This window comes from Microcaecilia unicolor, chromosome 8 (genome assembly GCF_901765095.1).
Source record: "Microcaecilia unicolor chromosome 8, aMicUni1.1, whole genome shotgun sequence".
In the NCBI taxonomy this organism is placed as follows: Eukaryota; Metazoa; Chordata; class Amphibia; order Gymnophiona; family Siphonopidae; genus Microcaecilia; species Microcaecilia unicolor.
This window is the reverse complement of record NC_044038.1, coordinates 7,553,337-7,577,076: the sequence shown is the minus strand read 5'-3', so window position 1 is coordinate 7,577,076 and position 23,740 is coordinate 7,553,337. Positions and strand designations below refer to the sequence as shown.

The window sequence follows — 23,740 nt, the reverse complement described above, 5'->3', positions numbered from 1 at the left end:
AAAAATAATCATTTCTATAGCGCTACTAGATGTATGCAATGCTGTACACATTATCCCGGATTCCATATAGTGCGCCTAGAGATTCGCCCTGAAATCAACCTGCATTCTGCAGCAATGTGTGTAACTTAATTGGCTTAGCAAGTTAATCAGCGTTGATAACAGCTCTTAACAAGCAATCTGGAGAACTAATTGGCACTGTTTAGAATTTACGCGCACAACTCGCTAAGCCTATGCTGTAATGAAGTGCGCCGAACTTCTAACGTGCATGGTTATGAGCAGGGAAATGGCCAGTTCATGGGCATTCCAAAATTTACACACGTAGTTATAGAATATGGCCCAGTGCATGTAAATCTACACATGGAGAGGTATAATCGAACGGGGTGCCCATCTTTAAGGGTGCTCATCTATAAGGACGTCCCGGCGAAGGGGCGGATCATCCCATATTATCGAAACAAGATGGGCGTCCATCTTTCGTTTCGATAATATGTTTGGGAACGGCCAAATCTCAACATTTAGGTTGACCTTAGAGATGGGCGACCTCGGTTTTCGCTGATAATGGAAACCAAGGATGCCCATCTCAAAAACAACCAAATCCAAGGCATTTAGTCGTGGGAGGAGCCAGCATTCGTAGTGCACTGGTCCCCCTCACATGCCAGGACACCAACTGGGCACCCTAGGGGGCACTGCAGTGGACTTCAGAAATTGCTCCCAGGTGCATAGCTCCCTTACCTTGTGTGCTGAGCTCACAAAAACCCACTATCTACACCACTACCATAGCCCTAAGGGGTGAAGGGGGGGCACCTACATATGGGTACAGTGGGTTTCGGGTGGGTTTTGGAGGGCTTACATTTACCACCACAAGTGTAACAGGTGTGGGGGGGGGGGATGGGCCTGGGTCCACCTGTCTGAAGTGCACTGCACCCACTAAAAACTGCTCCAGGGACCTGCATACTGCTGCCAGGGAGCTGGGTATGACATTTGAGGCTGGCATAGAGGCTGGAAAAAAATGTGTTTTTAATTTTTTTTTTTTGGGTGGGAGGGGGTTGGTGACCACTGTGGGAGTAAGGGGAGGCGATCCACGATTCCCTCCGGTAGTCAACTGGTCAGTTCGGGCACCTTCTCGAGGTTTGATCGTGAAAAAAAAGGGACCAAGTAAAGTCGGCCAAATGCTCGTCAGGGACGGCCTTCTTTTCTCCATTATCGGCTGAGGACGCCCATCTCTTAACCACGCCCCCGTCCCACCTTCGGTACACTGCCAACACGCCCAAAATCGGCCCACCCATAGCTACGCCACTGGTGGCTCCACTTCAAAATGGAGAGGTCGTGGCAGCCACTGGGCACTTAAAATGATAAACACTTCAGTAAGAAAATGTGTGCTTTGCATACATTCCTGCCTTTTACCTGTACTGTGAGAAAGGGAGAGGGCTGGGACTGTGATGGTAGGATGGGGGGGCTGGAGCTATACTAGGAGAGAGTGAAAGAAAGGGAGGGATGGAGAGAGGGGTTTATGACTGATGCTGTGCTGGGAGAGAAGGTGGCAGGGGGAGAGGAGTGTCTGGATCTCCAGGAAAAGTCTTTTTGGTTACAGATACCTCCCCCCTCACTCCAGGCACAGCTCCAGTATTGCATTCTGTTGAATCACACTTTATGCCTTTTTTAATTTCATGATTAATTGCTATTAAAATATTTAATTGTAGCCCACCCCTAAAATAAATAACTATATCTCATGTCCAATCACCTAGACCAGTGATGGGCAACCTTTTGAGCTTGGTGTGTCAAAATTCACCAGAAAAAACAAGCATAACTCGGGTGGTGTGTCACTTCAAGAAAAATCACTGCTACTAGGACCGCCCCCGGGCCCCCCCCCATACCCGAGATCGCTGCCCACCCGAGGTCGCCGGGCCCCCCCTCCACCGGGCCCGGAACTAACCTTAAAGCCTCCTTTCACGTCGCAGCAAGCAGCAGCAGGGCAGACCTCTCCTCCGTCCTTCTGTGCTCCGCCCTCGCGGACGTTACGTCAGGCGAGGTCAGGACACGGAAGGAAGGAGTGGCCTGCCCTGCTGCTGCGACGTGAAAGGAGGCTTTAAGGTTAGTTTCCGGGAGCGAGGAGGGAGGGCGGACCACACTGCGGCGGCGCCGCGTGTCATCGAAAATGGCTACGCGTGTCAGTGCTGACACGCGTGTCATAGGTTTGCCATCAGGGACCTAGACTATACTGTAAAGTAGTCGGCTCTCTCTGTTTCCATTAACTAGTGGATGCTATTCTAATCAGGAAAGTATAAAGATTTTGGGCATTCTTGTACAAAGAATAGTGAAAATACCTTATTTAATTATTTGGATTTTGCTTACACCTTTTCAGTAGTAGCTCAAGGTGGGGTAAATTCAGATGCTCTGGGTATTTCTCTGTCCCAGGAGGGTTCACAATCTAAGTTATACCTGATGCAACAGAGGGTTAAGTGACTTGCCCAAGATCACAAGGAACAGTGGTGGGATTTGAACTGGTCACCTCTGGATGTCAAGCCTGGTGCTTCTTCAGAAGAACAGTGACAGCGATTGAAAGGATTTTGGTTAAAGTCGGCTAGAAAATTGCCATTATGGTACTTTGTAAGCCACATTGAGCCTGCAAATAGGTGGGAAAATGTGGGATATAAATGTAACAAATAAATAAAAAATAAAAAATAAAAAATATAAGAGCAAGTCTGCTCTTGCAGAGTGTAGGGCATCAAAAAATGAATACATAGTAACATAGTAGATGACGGCAGAAAAAGACCTGCACGGTCCATCCAGTCTGCCCAACAAGATACCTCATATGTGCTACTTTTTGTATATACCTTACCTTGATTTGTACCTGTCCTCTTCAGGGCACAGACCATATAAGTCTGCCCAGCACTATCCCTGCCTCCCAACCACCAGCCCCGCCTCCCACCACCGGCTCTGGCACAGACCGTATAAGTCTGCCCCGCACTATCCCTGCCTCCCAACCACCAGCCCCGCCTCCCACCACCGGCTCTGGCACAGACCGTATAAGTCTGCCCCGCACTATCCCTGCCTCCCAACCACCAGCCCCGCCTCCCACCACCGGCTCTGGCACAGACCGTATAAGTCTGCCCAGCACTATCCCCGCCTCCCAACCACCAGCCCCGCCTCCTAACCACCGGCTCTGGCACAGACTGTACAAGTCTGCCCAGCACTATCCCCGCCTCCCAACCACCGGCTCTGGCACAGACCGTATAAGTCTGCCCAGCACTAGCCCCACCTCCCAACCACCAGCCCCGCCTCCTGATCTTGACTAAGCTCCTGAGGATCCATTCCTTCGGCACAGGATTCCTTTATGCTTATCCCACGCATGTTTGAATTCCGTTACCGTTTTCATTTCTACCACCTCCCGCGGGAGGGCATTCCAAGCATCCACTACTCTCTCCGTGAAAAAATACTTCCTGACATCTTTCCTGAGTCTGCCCCCCTTCAATCTCAATTCATGTCCTCTCGTTCTACCACCTTCCCATCTCCGGAAAAGGTTCGTTTGCGGATTAATACCTTTCAAATATTTGAACGTCTGTATCATATCACCCCATTAGACTGTGGTGACCCTCTATGAGTAATTCCAGCAATCTTGCTGTTTGTCACCTGTCTGAGGTCTTTTCCCCCCTTCCATTCATTTTTTGATGCCCTACACTCTGCAAGAGCAGACTTGCTCTTATATATATATATTTTTTTTTTAATGTATTTGTTACATTTGTATCCCACATTTTCCCACCTATTTGTAGGCTCAATGTGGCTTACATAGTACCGGAGAAGCCTTTGCAGGCTCCAGTGTGAACAAATACAGGGTGATATTGTGGTAAGATCAAGTTCATGTGGCACAGCCACATTAGGGAATCGTACAACGGAAGAGTTGTGTTATGTCCATTACATACTTTAGTTTTGTTGTGTTGCAGAGATTAGGCGTTTAAGTTGGATCGGTAGGGTTTGCCTTTTTAAACAGGTTGGTTTTTAGTGATTTCCGGAAGTTTAGGTGGTCGTACGTAGTTTTCAAGGCTTTTGGTAATGCGTTCCACAGTTGTGTGCTTATGTAGGAAAAACTAGATGCATAAGTTGTTTTGTATTTAAGTCCTTTGCAGCTTGGGTAGTGCAGATTTAGATAAGATCGTGTTGATTCGGATGTATTTCTATGTTTCAACGGTTTTTATTGATGACAATAAACATTGTAAACATAGTCCATAAATTCAAACATTTCGTTAACCTAAGAATAAGTCACTGTTGCATACATACATCGTAACTGCATCATCAATATTTTCTATCATCGTTTTCTCCCCCCCCCCTCCCCCCCGGAGTTGACATCTTTACAATAATCTTTTTACTTCATAGCGTCTAGTCTTTTCCAATATCTATTACAGGACTATACCCATTTACATCCTGAAATGCTAATCTCCAGAACACCCCATTTGCTAAGGCGTTCCAAGTCTATTTAGCACCGCACTTCGTGCTTTGTGGGATATGTTTTGCAAATACTTACTCCATATATTAATAAACTCCTTTCTTTTCTTTGGATTACCAGAAGCCGTCCTAGCCTCCCAAAGCATTAATTCATGCATCCTATTTCTCCAGTACCAAAAGGAGGGTGGATCTTCCTGCATCCAGTGTTTAAGTATGCATTTTTTCCCCACTGCATATACCTTGCATAAAAATAGCTCTATATGGCTGTTTGCTATCCCATATGCATCCCTTTTGTTCAACAACACTCCTCTCCAAGAGGGGAGTAATCTTTGCCCTATGAGATGTTCAATATACTTCTGTATCGCTCTCCAAAATAGTTTTATTCGAGCACATTTCCAGAATGCATGCAAAAAGGTATTACTTTCTCTATTACATTTGGAGCATTGAGCTGCGCCTATCCAACCCGCTCTTGCTGCTTGATTTTGTGTTATGTATCCCCTGTGTATTACCCTATATTGACTCTCCTGTAACTCTGCCCCACCTACTTGGTGTGGTATATCTTTTATCAATTTTGCAAAATTGATTCAGATGTATTTCTAATTGGTAAGTCGATCAAGTCTGTCATGTAACTCGGGGCTTCTTCCTAGATGATTTTGTGAACCAGGGTGCAGATTTTGAAGGCGATGCGTTCCTTGATTGGGAGCCAGTGTAGTTTTTCGCAGAGGGGTTTTGTGCTTTCAAATCGCGTTTTACCAAATATAAGCCTGGCCACCTGTGCTAGTATTCTAAGCAAATAGATGCCTATTTTATAGAACAGGCTTAAAATAGATACCTTAACCAATGGCTGAGAAGTACCCTCTACATGTTGTAGCTGGGTCCCCCATTCAGGACCCAGCCAGGCTTGACCCTGCTTAGCTGCCTCTTCCTCCACACTGTAGCCTTCACTCCACAGCAATCTGGCTCCTCTGGGCCTTGGCTCCAGGCCCTGTGAATTCCCAGGACTTCCTCCTCCCTCCGTTCCTTTCACAGAGGCACATTCACAGCCCAATGTTTATAAGTAAGAGCTTTTATTTTCTTGCTTCAAATCAAACAAAACATCCTTCACTCCAGGTTGTTTAGGCCAGCAACCCAGAGTCCAATTCAGATTTAACACAGTCAAATTCAGGTTCCAAAACAGTCCATACAAATTCAGGTTCAAAAACTGTCCATATAACTTCACTTCACTTTAGCTCAGATTACGTCACTTAGGGAACAGTACAGTATCAGAGGGAAAAACCCAATAGCTTAGTAGGCTGCAGCCCAGACCTTTTTAGTATGCAACAGTCTACACAGTCTTTCTTGCACCTTCTTACAGCACGGTTACACAGCTTTATTCCCACCTGGTTCAGGCTGGGGTTTCAATTGTGCCCAGCTCTCTTTCTCTCCCACAGGCTGCACCTGTTTCCTCTTTAGTAGAGAGCTCCCCAGTGCCTCAGCCCCTCTCCTCCGGTCTTCCACCAGTCTCTCCAAGGTACAGCTAGCCACCCTCTTACAGCAGCTTTTTGGGTTTGAGCCAAGGCTCAAATCTCCATCTGTTCCTCCTCTAGCCCTTCAGTAATCTCCATTTTATCCTCCTCTTCAACTTCCCCTGCCCCCAGTCTCTCCAGCTGGTCCTCATCACCTTCCTCAGAGACCATTTCCCAATCTCCTATCTCCTCCCCTAACTCCTACACAGCCGGGTGGGGAAGAGAAGGATTCTGGGACTGGTAGTTCCTCGCCTTCTTCCTTAACCCAGCCAACCTCTCTGCCTCCGGTAGCCCAGCTTTCTGAATGTGGGTGTTGTGCACATGAAATCTGCCCCGTTGGGATTCCCTGGCTCCCTGTACCCCCTTTCTTTGTGCCTTCCCAGATCCCCTTTCACCTGCACTCTCACAATGTGCATCACAAAAATAACTCAAATTTCTATGGAGTATATTGATAGTATTTTGGCATCCTTCTGCCTCCACTAGACGGCTCTTCCAGAAGTCCATCAGCTTCTCATGCAAGTACAGACACTTCAAAGAGAAAAAAGTCTCAAAAACCGCAAAAAGTGGCATTTCGACGTTTTTCTCCAAAAAAGTGTCCACATCATGATTTTCAAAACTCGAATTTGAGATGTTTCTCTGCCGCGCATCCAAATCACATGGGAGCATGTTGGGGCGGGATTTGGGTATCCCCAAAACTTGGATGTCTTTCTGCCATAATGGAACAAAGCAAAAACATTCAGGTCTAAAACTTAAGTCATTTTGGTTTAGACCTGTTTCAATCATGCCTAAGTCACAAAAAGGTGCCCTAAATGACCAGATGACCCCACCCCTTATTCCCCCAGTGCTCACTGACCTCCTCTCGCCCCCCCCCCACCCCCAAAGATTTTAAAGAAACAGTATATACCAACCTCTGACAGCTTCAGATGTTATGGCCAGTCCTATTAGAGCAGCAAGCAAATCCCAAGAGCAGCTATGGTCAATGCAGTGGACTGTAGAGAAGAAGACTCGGGCCCATAAGAACATAACATAACATAAGAGTAGCCATACTGGGTCAGACCAATGGTCCATCTAGCCCAATATCCTGTTTTCCAAACAGTGGCCAAACCAGGTCACAAGTACTTGGCAGAAACCCAAATCGTGGCAACATTCCATGTAGAACCCCAAAGAGCAGCAAGATTCCGGAATCCTAAAGAATGAGAAGATTCCATGCAGAGTCTCAAAGAGTAGCAACATTCCATGTAGAACCCCCAAAGAGTAGCAAGGTTCCGGAATCCTAAAGAGTGACAAGATTCCAAGCAAAATCTCAGCGTAGCAACATTCCATACTACAAATCCCAGGGCAAGCAGTTGCTACCCATGTCTGTCTCAACAGCAGACTATGGACTTTTCCTCCAGGAATTTGCCCATATCCCACTCTAACTGGTACACTTGAGGTGGAAAGTGTGAGGCATCCAAAACCCACCAAAAACCTACTGTACCTACATATAGGTGACACCTGCAGGCATAAGGGCTATTGTAGTGGTGTATAGCTGGGTTCAGTAGGTTTTTGGTGGGTTTTGAAGGGCTCCCCTTACAATATAATGGGATAACGGTGAGATACGTACCTAGGACCTTTTATGTGAAGTTCACTGCAGTGCCCCACAGCTCTGCTGGGATGTCTGTGTGGCCAGTCTACTAAGAATGATAGCTCCCCCTCCCCCCAGGGGGTAGACTGAGACAATAGAGCAGTGCCCCAGGGCCCACATCAGTAGGGGACCCATTTGTGCTCTAAATTCTATCTAGTTTAATCACTTTTGATAAGTGCTTAGGGGCCCATGATTCTTTTTGCCTTAGGTCCCAGATCACTGTCAGTCTGTCCCTGGGGCCCCCCATACACCCCACTGTCTTGTTTTTTGGGTGTTTTCTCCTTGGACTTTTTCCAAAAATGGTCCTAAGAGATATTTATTTATTTATTTATTTATTTATTTGTGGCATTTATATCCCACTCAATAGCAGGTTCAGTGCGGCTTACAAAGTATCATGGAGATAATACAGGGATGGAAACAATGTATCAAAGAGATGACATAATTACATAGATTAGGTTCAGTGCGGCTTATATAAAATATGGTACGATGTATCACAGAGATGATACAAAGTATGGAACAAAGTGTCGCAGGGATGGCATAATTTCATAGAGTGGGATACATGCACTAAGCACAAAAACATTTAGCGAGTAGCTGTTTTTGAAACAAAAAAAATTGGACGTTTTTCTGGTTGGAAAATGGCCATGTTCGCCGCTAGATTTTTTTTTATATTTTTCACAAAATGTCCAAAATCGGATTTAGTGTCAGTAGTATCGGACCTCTTCATCTTGTCCAGATGTACCTGCGGGTTGTGCAGCTGCTACAGGTGGGTAAATCGATATGTATAGAAACATAAAAGTTGTACCATCCAGCAGCAGTCACTCTCTCTCTCTCTCTCTCTCTCTCTTTCACAAACAAAGTGGGATAAGTACTTACGGGTGTGGTTTGACCTTGATATAATTCTTTGGGATGAAGCCTTCATAGCCCCCGAGTTCAGCTTTATACCAGTTTTGGTCGTCTTCCATATTGAGTATCTGAAAATAGAAAAGTCTTCACTCGTCTGCTCCGTTTTCTTCACGGCTATCTTACGTTTACAGAGATGCCAAATTACCCAGTTCCAGGCTGGAAACTGTCCTGGTTTTACTACTACTACTTATTTCTATAGCGCTATTAGACGTACGCAGCGCTGTACACTTGAACATGAAGAGACAGTCCCTGCTCAACAGAGTTTACAATCTAAACAGGACAAACAAGAGATAAGGGAATATTAAAGTGAGGATGATAAAATAAGGGTTCTGAACAAGTGAATAAGGGTTAGGAGTTAAAAGCAGCATCAAAAAGGTGGGCTTTTAGCTTAGATTTGAAGACGGCCAGAGATGGAGCTTGACGTACCAGCTCAGGAAGTCTATTCCAGGCATATGGTGCAGCAAGATAAAAGGAACGGAGTCTGGAGTTAGCGGTGGAGGAGAAGGGTGCAGATAAGAGAGATTTGCCCAGTGAATGGAGTTCCCGGGGAGGAATGTAGGGAGAGATGAGCGTGGAGAGGTACTGAGGAGCTGCAGAGTGATGTTTTGACCTTACATTCCAAAGCACTGTGGGATTTGTAGTATCTGATCCTGGCTATGGAAATCAGAGCTACAAGACCCAAAATGCACTAGAATGGGATGATCAGAAATCCAGGACAGTCCCCAAATCTCCAGCCTGGAACTGGATAACCTTCCAGCTGTTCAATGCAGGGGGATATTCTGCATCTCAGATAAGGATGAATGTTGGTCCATGTTGTTATGGAAACACCTCTTTTTGGATTGTTTTAAGGTAATTGTGGGGTCCTTTTACTAAGGTGCGCTGAAAAATGGCTTGCGGTAGTGTAGGCGCGGGTTTTGGGGGTGCGCCGATCCATTTCTCAGCGTGCCTGTAAAAAAGGCCTTTTAAATATTTTTGCCAAAAATGGACGTGCAGCAAAATCAAAACTGCCGCGCATCCATTTTGGATCTGCGACCTTACCGCCTGCCATTGACCTAGCAGTAAAGTCTCGTGGTAACCGGGCGGTAATGACCTACGAGCATCAAATGCCACTTGGCGTGAGTCTGATACGCGCGTCTGAAAATAAAATTTATTTTCCAGCCGTGTGGATCGGACGTGCGCCAAAAATGAAAGTACTCTAAGAGCCATGCGGTAGCCGGGTGATAACTCCATTTTGGCGCATGTTGGGAAACTGGAGAAAAAGGAGAAAAAAAGCGGATACAGGAAGATATGTAGAAACACAGATGTACAACCACACATGTAACATCCTATATAATAATTTGCCCCTCCAACATTCCATGTCTGGCTGCCTGGGTTCGTAACATCTCCTGACATCAGCCAGCCTCCAGGGTCCCATTCCCCCTCACTGTCCCGCCCTCGCGTCAAGACATAATGACGTCAGAGGGTGGAACAGTGAGAGGGAAGGGAACGCTGGAGGCGAGCTGACGTCAGGAGGGATGTTACGAACGGAACAGAAGCCAGCGCCAGCCAGCCAGAGAACGTTCAGGTACAAATCGAGGGGAGGAGAGAATCGCAGACATTGAGGGGAGGGAGGAAGAAAGGGAGAAGGGAAGGGCAGGGCAGAGGAGAATTGATGGACATGGATGGGATGGGAGGACAGTAGAGGAGAGAATCGCAGGACACGGATGGGAGGGCAGGGAAGAGGAGAATCGCTGGACATGGAGGGGAGGGGAGGGAAGAATTGATGGACATGGAGGGGAGGGCAGGGGAGAGAGAAAAAAAAAAGCTTACATGACAGCCTTCCTAGGGCCCGTTTCATTGTTGAGGAAACGGACATGGTTCCACTAGTTGTATCATATTACTGCTAACAGTATCATTTCATTTGCCTAGTCCCAAGTTTACCTCATTGTTTTATTTGTGTATTACACCGACACTGGTCACTAGTTATACTGGGGAGTCGAGAGTCAAAGCGGTTTAAACAGGCATTAAATTGCTGGTCTGGGTATAACATGCACCCTTTACGCCCGAGCCAAAACCAGCTCTTTTCTGGGCGGTCTGGGGCAAACGTCCAATACACGTGTCTACACCAGCGCAGGCCATTTTTCAGCGCACCTTAGTAAAAGGACCCCTTAACTCTCCATTGCCCCAGGTACAAAAAACCGAAACAAACCTTAGATTGTGCGCCCTCTAGGGACAGAGAAAGTCCATGCATATAATGTGTACAGCTCTGTGTATGTCTATTTATTGATTAGGATTTATTTACCACCTTTTTAAAGGAATTCACTCAAGGCGGTGTACAGTAAGAATAGATCAAACATGAGCAATAAGAAATTAGAGCAGTAAAAATATTCGAACAACAATACAAAGTGTGGCATGGTATACTACTTGCAATGTCAACATAATATGTACTAGAACATTATAATTGGTAGTGAGGGGTAAGGCAAAGTTGTAACATATAGATGAGTAAGAAAGTAGGAAGAATTATAAAGTAAGGTGACTGATTTGAAGAAAGTTGCACGTGAGATCAGAGAGATGGTTAAATATTATCTCAGTTAGGCTAGGAGTGGAAAAACATGTCCCGCTGCAGTAAGTGCAGCCCAAGTCAATCCTTGTTTGTGTGTGTGAGTGAGACTATCAAGTTAGTTCTTCCGTTAAAGGCTTGGTTGAAGAGCCAAGCTTTCACCTGCTTCCTGAAGTAGAGATAGTCTTGTGTTAAGCGGAGCCTTTCAGGCAATGCATTCCAGAGTGTGGGGGCTACTCCGGAGAAGGCTCGCTTGCGGGTATCACATCGTGTAATGTCTTTTGGAGAGGGTGTAGTTAAAAGTCCTTGGAAGGACCTTAGTGTCCTTGGCGGTGTGTGGAGGATCATCCTATTCTTCAGATACTCAGGGCCATTTCCTTTCATGGCCTTGAAGATCAGACATAGAGTTTTAAATTTAGCCCTGTATTGTACTGGTAGCCAATGAAGTTTTTGCAAAAATGGTGTGATGTGGTCACGTCGCTTGCAACCTTCTATGAGTCTTGCTGCTGCATTCTGAATCAACTGGAGCTGGTGCAGGCCCTTTGCAGTCAGACCATTGTAGAGTGCATTACAGTAATCCAGTCTTGATGTTACCATGGCATGCACAACTGGGCTAAGATTTACCTTCTCGATGTAAGGAGAGAGGCAGCGTAGCTGACGCAAATAGTAGAAGCAGCTCTTGAAGGTTGCTTGGGTTTGGGGAATCAGAGTAAGTGTTGAATCTAACTGTATTCCAAGGTTCCTGACTTGTGATTTGAGGGGGAGTTGAGTTCATACTTCCCAAAAGGGATTTTGATGTCGGGTATGTATCCACTGGCGTTAGGGACCCAGAGAAGCTCGGTTTTACTTGGGTTCAGGCAAAGTTCGTTGTGTTTAGCCCATTCTTGAATTGATGTTAGACAAGTGATCTAGTAGCTATAGAAATGTTTAGCAGCAGTAGTAACACGTTTCAGTATTATTATTATTATTATGACATTTGTTATCCCACATTATCCCGAACAAGCTGAGGTTCAACGTGGCTTACATTCAAGAAAAACATCAAAAATAAGATACAGCCACTTACTTAATTATAACATTTTAACATATTAGGAATAATTGTGCGTTTGTCATGAAGCTGGGCGAGAGTATAAGACAGGCGGCAACACTCGTTTATTGTCTTTTGATATGATATGTACTTAACAGAAAAGCCTTTAGTAATTTAGGGAATCTCAGATAATCTTCTAAGTAGGCTTAATTGCTTGGCTAGACAATTCCAAACTTTGGTACTCTTGATAGGTGAAGCCTGGCTGCGACAAGGATTCATTTGTAAGAAAGACCTTTGCAGTTTGGATAAAGGAGCCTGAGCTATTCTCTAAATGTTTTCACTGTATTACCTATCTTTATGTTAACCATCTCTCTGACCTCATGTACAACTTTCTTTAAATTAGTCACCTTATTTTCGTACTTCTTTTACTCTCTTAACTATCTATATGTTCCTTCTTTGCTTATACCCTACACTGCCAATTACATAGTAACATAGTAAATGACGGCAGATAAAGACCTGTGCGGTCCATCCAGTCTGCCCAACAAGATAAACTCATTTTACATGGTATGTGATACTTTATATGTATACCTGAGTTTGATTTGTCCTTGCCTTTCTCAGGGCACAAACCGTCAAAGTCTGCCCAGCCTTGTTCTTGTACTAAAAGTTCTGAAGATTCCGGAATCCTAAAGAGTTACAAGATTCCGGAATCCCAATTAGTAGCAACATTCCATGTAGAACCCCAAAGAGTAACATAGTAACATAGTAAATGACGGCAGATAAAGACCTGTATGGTCCATCCAGTCTGCCCAACAAGATAAACTCATTTTACATGGTATGTGATACTTTATACCCGAGTTTGATTTGTCCTTGCCATTCTCAGGGCTCAGACCGTAGAAGTCTGCCCAGCACTGTTCTTGTACTAAGTTCTGAAGATTCTGGAATCCTAAAGAGTTACAAGTTTCCGGAATCCCAGTTAGTAGCAACATTCCATGTAGAATCCCAACTAGTAACATAGTAAATGACAGCAGATAAAGACCTGTATGGTCCATCCAGTCTGCCCAACAAGATAAACTCATTTTACATGGTATGTGATACTTTATACCCGAGTTTGATTTGTCCTTGCCATTCTCAGGGCACAGACCATAGAAGTCTGCCCAGCACTGTTCTTGTACTAAACGTTCTGAAGCTAACGTTGAACCCCTTAAAATTTACACTCCAGCCCATCCCTATCTATTCAGTCACAATCAGAGCATAGACTGTAGAAGCCTGCCCAGCTCCCGTTTAGTTTCCCAATTACCGGCGTCGCCACCCAATCTCCGCTAAGATTCTGCGGAACCATTCCTTCTCAACAGGATTCCTTTGTGTTTATCCCACGCATGTTTGAATTAAAATATTCTATTACGTATTGCGTTGACACCATACCCTACACTGTCAATTAAAATGTTCTATTATGTATTGTGTTGACATTGTAAGTAGTAACTAAGCCATACTTCGTATTGTTGTTCGAATATTCTTACTGCTGTAATTGTCTATTGCTCATGTTTGATTTATTCTTACTGTACACCGCCTTGAGTGAATTCCTTCAAAAAGGCGGTAAATAAATCCTAATAAATAAATAAAAAATATTATGTGAAGGTAAATCAATTAGTTGTTGAGTGTAGGAAGGAGATAAACCATATATGATTTGGTAAACAGTCACCATATTTTAAAGGTGATCCTGGCGTTTAGGAAGGAAAAGAAGCATAGACTCATTCTCGGGTGGTTTATAACTTTTGTGGGTATCCTCAGGATCTCCTCATGGTGCAGTAAGGAAGTTCAGTTCTGCTCCTATTGCCTGCTTGCTGTGTGCAATGCTGTACATATACCCAGTCCACGCACACCGCAGCTAAGCAAGTGATTCAGATGCTCCTTGCTGGGTGACAATTACCAGCCGAAAAGGTACATAAGTACATGCCACACTGGGACAGACCAAAAGGTCCATCAAGCCCAGCATCCTTTTTCCAGCAGTGGCCAATCCAGGTCACAAATACCTGGCAAGATCCCGAAAACGTTCAATGCATTTTATGCTGCTTATCCCAGAAATAAGCAGTGAATTTTCCTCAAGTCAATTTAATAATGGTCTATGCACTTTTCCTTTAAGAAGCCATCCAGACCTTTTTTAAAACCCGCTAAACTAACCGCCTTTACCACATTCTCTGGCAACGAGGTCTTAGGTAGTCAGCTACTTCACCCCTACGAATCATGCTGCTGACACAGCACTAACTATGAGCGTCACAAACACCCCTCTCCTCTGCAAAACAACTCTCCTTGGGGCTGATGTTAAAGGTGATTAGTGCCGGACCAGCGCACGCATTAATGTGTGCAGAATGTTCGGCGAGCACTAGCGCAGGTATCAAGGTGTGTGTGCGAAAGATGGCCGCAAATTGAATTGAAATGGATGTTAGAGGTTACTTGGTATCCCCTCTTAATGCTCAAACGGCGTAGAAAAAACAAATGCTGGCCGTAACGCTGAAAACGGTGGCTTTGAAGAGAGGATTTCTTCTGAATTTTTGACATTAAACTGCAGGTTTTTGTGTTGTTTTGGAAGCAGGAGGAATCCTATGCAGCCCCCCACTCGCTGATAGTGAGAACCAAACTTGTGCGCAAATCCGAGCAAAAACGAAAGTGAAGGAACACCTTGGTGCCTGTTCAGAAAAGCATGAGCCCTTCAAAATTTAAGTGCAAACAATTTTTGAAATGCGTATATTGAAAGGTGCTTATTTTGAATGTCATTTGCTTTGAGCATTGTTTAGCTAACTTTCTGTGCTGTTGTCTTGCTTACAGGGGTTTGTGCTGTTGGCTTTAGCACCGGAGCTTTGAGTATCAGGCCTCCACGAAGGCAGCAGATACCGTGTTTCTCAGCTGTCTAATGGAAATGCAGATCCATTAATCCACATCTATTTTCTAGTGCCTAACCAGTGCAAATCCCGACAATTGACCCTTTTTTTTGTCCCCCCCCCCCCCCCCAAGGCCTCGTAAATCTGCGAGTGTTTCTGAACAGGTGAAGGGCTGGCACCCTCACTATTGGAAAAATCGTCACAACTGCCCAGTGTCCGAGGTTTTATGGGCAGCTCTGGGTTCTTACATGTCTTAGGACATGTGTCTGGCATTAGATGAGAAATCCTCACAAGCACCTTGGACCATCTAACTGCACGCAGAGAATAATTTCCTTACCTGTAAAGCAAAAGCATCAGAAACGTAGATGGAAGCTTTTCTAAATGACTGCAAACTCAGTACAAATTTCTCATACAATGAAGGAGCTTACATAAGTACATAAGTAATGCCACACTGGGAAAAGACCAAAGGTCCATCAAGCCCAGCATCCTGTCCACGACAGCGGCTAATCCAGGCCAAGGGCACCTGGTGAGCTTCCCAAACGTACAAACATTCTATACATGTTATTCCTGGAATTGTGGATTTTTCCCAGGTCCATTTAGTAGCGGTTTATGGACTTGTCCTTTAGGAAACCGTCTAACCCTTTTTTAAACTCTGCCAAGCTAACTGCCTTCACCACATTCTCCGGCAACGAATTCCAGAGTTTAATTACGCGTTGGGTGAAGAAACATTTTCTCCCATTTGTTTTAAATTTACAACACTGTAGTTTCATCGCATGCCCCCTAGTCCTAGTATTATTGGAAAGCGTGAACAGACGCTTCACATCCTCCTGTTCCACTATTATTTTATATATCACTATCATGTCTCCCCTCAGCCATCTCTTCTCCAAGCTGAAAAGCCCTAGCCGCCTTAGTCTTTCTTCATAGGGAAGTCGTCCCATCCCCGCTATCATTTTAGTCGGCTTTCGCTGCACCTTTTCCAGTTCCACTAGATCTTTCTTGAGATGCGGCGACCAGAATTGAACACAATACTCAAGGTGCGGTCGCACCATGGAGCGATACAACGGCATTATAACATCCTCACACCTATTTTCCATACCTTTCCTAATAATACCCAACATTCTATTCGCTTTCCTAGCCGCAGCAGCACACTGAGCAGAAGGTTTCAGTGTATTACTGGCAGTGACACCGACAGATCTGGCTCCTATGATCCGAAGAGGCTTCTGAAAGCAATCTTTGAAATCAGTGGTTCTAAACTGAGATAATAAATGACATATGATGTCGCCGGACGATGTACTAGTGCACTAAAAAGTACCAAACCTGCCATTTTATGTTAAAAGCAGTGCGTTTTTTTTCTAGCGAAAAAGGTGCTGGTACTCAAAACGCCAGGCCAACCTTCAGGGATGGGGTGATCACTGAGGGAGCCAGGCAGGCCCCCTACAACCAGTCACAGAATCTATGACAAGGCAGAATTTCTGCGTAGAGCCTAAAACTTTGGGGACCATGGGTCAGTTTTAGATTGTAAGCTCTATTGAGCAGGGACTGTCTCTCCATGTTCAAGTGTGAAGCGCTGCGTACGTCCGGTAGCGCTATAGAAATGATAAGTAGTAGTAGTAGTAATTTTAGCAGACAATGGAAAAGGTGCCGGTACTCAGTACCCCCCAAGTACCCCTTCCAAAAAAAGCCCTGGTTAAAAGACATCTTTAATCAATTTCCTACAATTAGTATTAAGCTCATCATTCATCCTCATTCTGCTCTCCTTCCAGCCCAGACACATTATCGACATCCTTTCATCCCATCTCCCATACGCTTCACCATCACCTCCAGCGCTCCTCACCTTTAGAACATCCCCTTTGTTGAAAGTCAGTTCATCTTTCTCTGTTGCCTGAAAGCTGTACATGGCTATGGCCTCCATCCTTCTGTCACAGGGTCTAAGCCGTCTTCACAGGCTGCTGCTGAATGTAAAATCGGTTTGCTGGGCCCTGTCACCCAGTGCTGCTGTCTACACCGTGCCCAGACGGTGCCAGTTTCGGTGACAGCCCGGTGCCCAAGACTGTACACGTAGCTCTGGCGTGGGATGTAGCAGGAGGATCGCTCTGGACTGCAGATGTTCTGCTCTTCTGTTCCACCTTCCTTACAATGCAAAAGTTCAAAAGAAATTCATTTCCTGTTTGTTAAGACAAAGCTGACTGTGGCAGATACAGTTTTTGGCTTTGTTTGAGCTGAAGGTCGTGAGCTCACTGATGAGAAGTGAAACAGGAAGTCTCTTACAGAAAGTTTAGGGGCTGCCGCTTGGCATGTGGGAGGGAGATGCAGCAGGTCCAGTCTGTGGTGCAGCCCAGTGGAAACAGTACAGGCTGGTGTTTTCCAGGGGCCAGAAGCTAAAGAGTGAATTTTTAGCACAGATTCTGTCTGGTCCTTCTGATGAAAATGGCTATGACTGTTCTTTATTTGTGAACCATCTTTTGCCTTGTGGCGACATCAGATAACCATGTTTCACATGGTGCAGTCAGTATTCACATAGTAACGTGGAGGGGCATAATCGAACGGGGACGTCCATCTCTAAGGGCACCCATCTTTTGTTTCGATAATACAGTCGGGGCTGGCCAAATCTCAACATTTAGGTCGACCGAAATGTTGAGATCGCCAGACTTAGACATGGCTGGCCTCGGTTTTCGCCGATAATGGAAACCGAGGCCGGCCATCTCAAAACAACCAAATCCAAGCCATTTGGTCGTGGGAGGAGCCAGCATTCCTAGTGCACTGATCCCCCCTGACATGCCAGGACACCAACTGGGCACCCTAGGGGGCACTGCAGTGGACTTCATAAATTGCTCCCAGGTGCATAGCTCCCTTACCTTGGGTGCTGAGCCCCCCATCCTCCCCAAAACCCACTCCCCACAACTGTACAACAGTACCATAGCCCTTAAAGGGTAAAGGGGGGCACCTACATGTGGGTACAGTGGGTTTCTGGTGGGTTTTGGAGGGCTCCCATTTACTACCACAAGTGTAACAGGTAGGGGGGGATGGGCCTGGGTCCGCCTGCCTGAAGTGCACTGCAGTACCCACTAAAAACTGCTCCAGGGACCTGCATACTGCTGTGATGGAGCTGGGTATGACATTTGAGGCTGGCATACAAGCTGGCAAAAAATGTTTTTAAATTTTCTATTTTGGGAGGGAGGGGGTTGGTGACCACTGGGGAGTAAGGGGAGGTGATCCCCGATTCCGTCTGGTGGTCATCTGGTCAGTTCAGGCACCTTTTCAAGGCTTGGTCGTGAACAAAAAGGAACCAAGTACAGTCAACCAAATGCTCGTCAGGGCCGCCCTTCTTTTTCCCATTTTCGTCCGAGGACGGCCATCTCTTAACCACGTCCCCGTCCCGCCTTCGGTACACTACCGACATGCCCCCTTGAACTTTGGCCGTCCCTGCGACGGAAAGCAGTTGAGGATGGCCAAAATCGGCTTTTGATTATACCGATTTGGTTGCCCTTAGGAGAAGGGCGCCCATCTCCCGAGTTGTGTCGGAAGATGGCCGCCCTTCTCCTTCGAAAATAAGCTAGATAGTAACATAGTAGATGACGACAGAAAAAGACCTGCAAGGTCCATCCAGTCTGCCCAACAAGATAAACTCATATGTGCTACTTTTTGTGTATACCTGACCTTGATTTGTATCTGTCATTTGCAGGGCACAGAGCGTAGAAGTCTGCCCAGCACTAGCCCCGCCTCCCAACCACTAGCCCCGCCTCCCCCACCGGCTCTGCCACCCAATCTCCGCTAAGCTTCTGAGGATCCATTCTTTCTGAACAGGATTGCTTTATGTTTATCCCACGCATTTTTAAATTCCGCTACCGTTTTCATCTCCACCGCCTCCCGCGGGAGAGCATTCCAAGTATCCACCAATTCAGAATCAGAGTGTTACCAGGGCTCGATTCTGTGCTTTGTGGTCCCTAAACTGTACCATTTAAAAAGACCGCTTTGATCAGATGGGAAGTAAATTTTAGGTTTAATACTTTTCTGTGGTAGTGAAACATTAGGCCTCCTGTAAGGTGAGGCCCTAAATTATAGCTTGTAAATCTGACCCTGTCTGTCACTTCTGCTTCATGCATCACTTCCCTTTATACGCTCAGAAACACTTTATCATAGCCAGTCAGCAGAACATTGTATAATGTAATGGGTCTTTCCCAAAGCTAATTAGCAGGGGCAGCCTGTGGGGGGATGTGGAGGGATACGGGGCCATATGCAGGGTCTCATTTGAAGCATCATTTGTACAGGTCAATAGCTGCTGCGGCTAAGAAAGCAAATAGAATGTTAGGTATTATTAGGAAAGGAATGGAAAACAAAAATGAGGATGTTATAATGCCTTTGTATCGCTCCATGGTGCGACCGCACCTCGAATATTGTGTTCAATTCTGGTCGCCGCATCTCAAAAAAGATATACAGTGGAATTAGAAAAGGTGCAGAGAAGGGCAACGAAAATGATAAAGGGGATGGGACGATTTCCCTATGAGGAAAGGCTAAATCGGCTAGGGCTCTTGAGCTTGGAGAAAAGGCGGCTGAGGGGAAATATGATACAGGTCTATAAAATAATGAGTGGAGTTGAACGGGTAGACGTGAAGCGTCTGTTCATGCTTTCCAAAAATACTAGAACTAGGGGGCATGCGATATAAGCTGCAATGTAGTAAATTTAAAACGAATCGGAGAAAATTTTTCTTCACTCAACGTGTAATTAAACTCTGGAATTCGTTCCAGAGAATGTGGTAAAGGCGGTTAGCTTAACGGAGTTTAAAAAAGGTTTGGGCGGCTTCCTAATGGAAAAGTCCACAGACCATTATTAAATGGACTTGGGGAAAATCCACTATTTCTGGGATAAGCAGTATAAAATGTTTTGTACATTTTTGGTATCTTGCCGGGTATTTGTGACCTGGATTGGCCACTGTTGGAAACAGGATGTTGGGCTTGATGGACCTTTGGTCTGTCTCAGTATGGCAATACTTATGTAATTAGGATTCGGAATGGAATCTTGCTACTCTTTGGGGTTCTAAATGGAATGTTGCTACACTTTGAAATTCTGCATGGAATCTTGTTATTCTTTAGAATTCTAGAATCTTGCTACTCTTTAGGGTTCTACATGGACTGTTGCTACTCTTTGGGCTTCTGCCAGGTACTTGCGACCTGGATTGGCCACTGTTGGAAACAGGATGCTGGGCTTGATGGACCTTTGGTCTGTCCCAGTTGCCCGATGTGAGGGGAAGAGAGAGCAGGGCAGGGAATCGACGGTGCTGCCGCAGACCAGCACTAGACAAAGTCTTCAGCTGGTGGGGGCTGGGGATCCCCACCAGCCAACCAGTGCCCCAGAGCAAATTTGGGGGGCCCAGGCTCCTCTGGCCCCACCTAGCTACTCCACTGGGCGGTGGGGGTGGTCTGCCTGGGGTGCACGCTGCAGGGAGGTGCAGGGAGCAGCTGTCGGCTCCGCCGGTTCCATGCTCCCTGTGATGTTAATTCCTGTTCTGGGGCAGAGAACCAGCAGAGCCGACAGCCTTGTGACTGCTCCTAGCACCCCCAGGAGGTAAAAGCAATGCGCCGGGGGAGGGGGGGAGGTGAAGTGTGGAGGTGATGTGCCGGGGGGGGGGGGGGAGGAGATGTACCAGGGAGGGGTGTGCTGCGCCCAGTGGGGTGTATGTGCACAGCGGCGATCTGCCCCAGGTGGCAGCTGACCAAGGAACGCTACTGGGGCAACTTTTATACACAGAGGGCTGCATGAATATCACTGACAGGCCACAACATTATGTAATGTTGGAACTAGGAATGCACAGAGCTATGGCACCTGGGAGCAATTTCTGAAGTCCACTGGAGTGCCCCCTAGGGTGCCCGGTTGGTGTCCTGGCATGTGAGGAGGGCCAGTGCATTACAAATGCTGGCTCCTCCCACGACCAAAGGGCTTGGATTTGGTAATTTTTGAGATGGGCATCCTTGGTTTCCATTATGGCCGAATACCAGAGATGACCATCTCTAAGGTCGACTATCTCAACATTTAGGTTGATCTAAATGTTGAGATTTGGGCATCCCCGACCATATTATTGAAACGAAAGATGGACGCCCATCTTGTTTTGATAATACGGGTTTCCCCGCCCCTTCGCGGGGCCGTCCTGCGAGGACGCCCTCATGAAAACATGGGCGCCCCGTTTGACTATGCCCCTCCACGTCTTCTGGGAAGAACAAGATTGAGGCTCAGCCAACCTTGTTCACAAGACCTCTGGTTTATACACAAACCTGGGAACATTTGAGTTGTGGTTGCCCTGAAACTGCTGTTGATTTGGACAGGAGGAGAGACTGACCATTTTACCTTTTTTTTTTTGTCATTTCCCCCCTCCCCAAACCCTAGCTCTCTCACACATACTAACTTTCCCCCTCCCCAGAAATAACCTTGACGTTCTTCCCCTTCCAGTAGGCCTGACCATAGCACTCTCCTTCCACCTCATCTCCAAATGCCTCAGGGGACTCTTCTTCTTCCCCTCCTCTGCTCCAAGCCTAATCCTGGGATCACAGTACAGTGCTCAACTGTGTCAGCTCCATCCCCTGCCCTCCTGTTTCTCCTCTACAGGCTGCCTGCTGATGTAGGAATGGAGGGAGCATGGTTGGAACAGAAACTACAGAGCAGAAAACAACTATTCATCTCCCTCTGACAGACCCTCCCCTCCTGTTTCTCCTTATAACACTGCCTACAATATGTGCTGTAGACTTACTCTTTCCCAGTGGCGTTTCTAGGGGGGCTGACACCAGGGGCGGATAGCCGATGCGCCCGACCCCCCCAGGTGCAGTGCCCCCCGGATGCAGCACGACCCCCCCAGCGAAAGGACCCCCCGCAAAAGAACCCCTCCCCGGGTGCACACCGCTGGGGGCAGAGGGAGCATGGAACGAACGAAGGACAGGTGCGCACGGCACCCCCCCAGCGGCGTGCACCCGGGGCGGACGGCACCCCCCCCCCTCCCCCAGGAACGCCACTGCTCTTTCCAGCTATTGAGACAGGGAGGAGGTAAGACTGGAGAAGACACTGCAGAACAAAAATCTGCTCCCTTCCTCTCCTGTCCCTTTCAGGTTGCCTCAAGGATCAGCAAAGAGCAGGGCTTCTGTCTGAAGCTTTCTAGTGCTTCTCAAGAGAACCAGCGCAATATAAACTCCCAGAGAGCTCTTAGGTATGCTTACACATTATTATAAGGTCAGCTGGGAGATAGGCCAAAACACATATTAGCATTAAGGAAAACTACCATATTAAGATGCCAGACTTCTGAGTTCTTGTACCAAGTAGAGTGCTGCTGAGCCCGGTACTCGAAAAGCTTCTGCTTTGCAGCCGGACAACCCCGGGTTTCACCTGCGCTGACCGCTGTTCCCCAGAGGTTGAGCCTCTAGGTGCGGGCGGCCTGCAGGGCTTACGAGACAGAGCAGGAAGCGGGGTGGTGAATGTGACGGCCAGACAGGCAGCAGGCAAGAGAGTGATCCAGGTACAGGCAATGTTAACAGGCAGGCAGCAGGCAGGGGAGTAATCCAGGTATGGGCAAAGTCAGTAGGCAGGCAGCAGGTCAAGAGAGTAATCCAGGTACAGGCAACGTCAGCAACGAGGGACAAAGTAGAGAAGACGCAAACTACTGAGCAAGTAACACCTACCAAAGTAGAAGCCGAAGCACGGAGTCCAGGAGGAGTTCAGCTGATAAAGTGCTGGCGTCTGACGTGAGCAGGGACCAGCAGGGAGAAGGAGCACAGCCATAGGACAAAAGCAGGGGAAGGAGGAACCGGAAGACCAATAGGAGAGAAGCAAGGGAAGCCAGGCAGAGAGAGAGAGAGCGCAGACTCAGGCGCGTGGAAGCAAAGCAATCAAAGAGCCTGGAAGCCAGGCAGAGAGAGCAGACACAGGTGCATGGAAGCAAAGCAATCAAGGAGCCTGGAAGCCAGGCAGAGAGAGCAGACACAGGTGCATGGAAGCAAAGCAATCAAGGAGCCTGCAGCCAGAGAAGAACTACACACACATGGCTCAGGCCCACCCATGGCTATGACCCTGGTACACAATAAGGCATGCAGTGCAGTCTAGCAGTATTGGTGTGGTGAATCTGAACAGCAAGTATGGAGGTATAAAGTATCTGATGCGAGGTTCTCCATCTCCTAGAGTTCAGTGTTGGCATTAGCCTCTCACCTCCCCTCTCACAGCATCACAGGCCCAGTCCTTTTCTTATTCACTGTTCCTGCCCTGGTGCCTGTGAGCTCAGAGCTCACATCAACTGTCTGAAACACATGGTGTACCACAGATCTCTCTACAGGGCGGTTCTAGAAACATCGAATGACACAGAAGAGGTGCTGACAGCAGGAAGAGAACGAAAAGAGAAGTGCCTTACCTACCACACCATTAGCTCCATTTCCCTGCTGTTAGCCGGGATCAGGCCCCAGGATCAAGGAGGGAACCAGGGAGATGAGAGACACAACAGATAGTGCCTGTGAGCAGAGGAATTGCCAGGTACTCAAGGGGTCAGGGCTTGGATCCATACAGCCCCACCCAAGGTTTTAATTAAGAAACCACTGATTGTACCTCCCTACTCCCCCCCCCCCCCCCCAAGAATGATTAATTGGACATTAACAGCAACACAGGCACTAGGCAAATTATAAAGTATCACAAAACAAAAAGAAAAAAAAAAGCACACTCAGAAACCATAGCAAACCTGCCATATCACAACAGTATTAACTGCCAGAACTTTCACATCACCAGGCCCTACCTAGGAAAAGGCAGCACTGCAAATATTGTAACAATCCAAATACACTTCCTACTGAGAAAACAAAACAAGCTGCACA

The 23,740-nt window shown here is 46.7% G+C and overlaps 1 protein-coding gene across 4 annotated transcripts in view; it reads right to left on the bottom strand.

Annotated features, from left to right (window-relative positions):
- GRAP (GRB2 related adaptor protein) overlaps positions 1 to 23,399 on the bottom strand; it is a 113,665-nt gene extending 90,266 nt beyond the window's left edge. The window contains exons 1-3 of one of the 4 annotated variants that reach the window (XM_030212646.1): positions 23,290 to 23,399; positions 16,743 to 17,038; positions 8,440 to 8,537 (exon numbers count right to left, since the gene is read on the bottom strand). In XM_030212646.1, coding sequence (XP_030068506.1) covers positions 8,440 to 8,537; positions 16,743 to 16,820 — 176 coding nt within the window. In that variant the 5' untranslated portion in view covers positions 16,821 to 17,038; positions 23,290 to 23,399. Of the gene's footprint in view, positions 1 to 8,439; positions 8,538 to 16,742; positions 17,112 to 23,289 lie in introns of those variants that run through there. The other 3 variants (XM_030212648.1, XM_030212649.1, XM_030212647.1) reach the window with 3 other exon arrangements.
- Between the last annotated feature and the right edge of the window lie 341 nt (positions 23,400 to 23,740).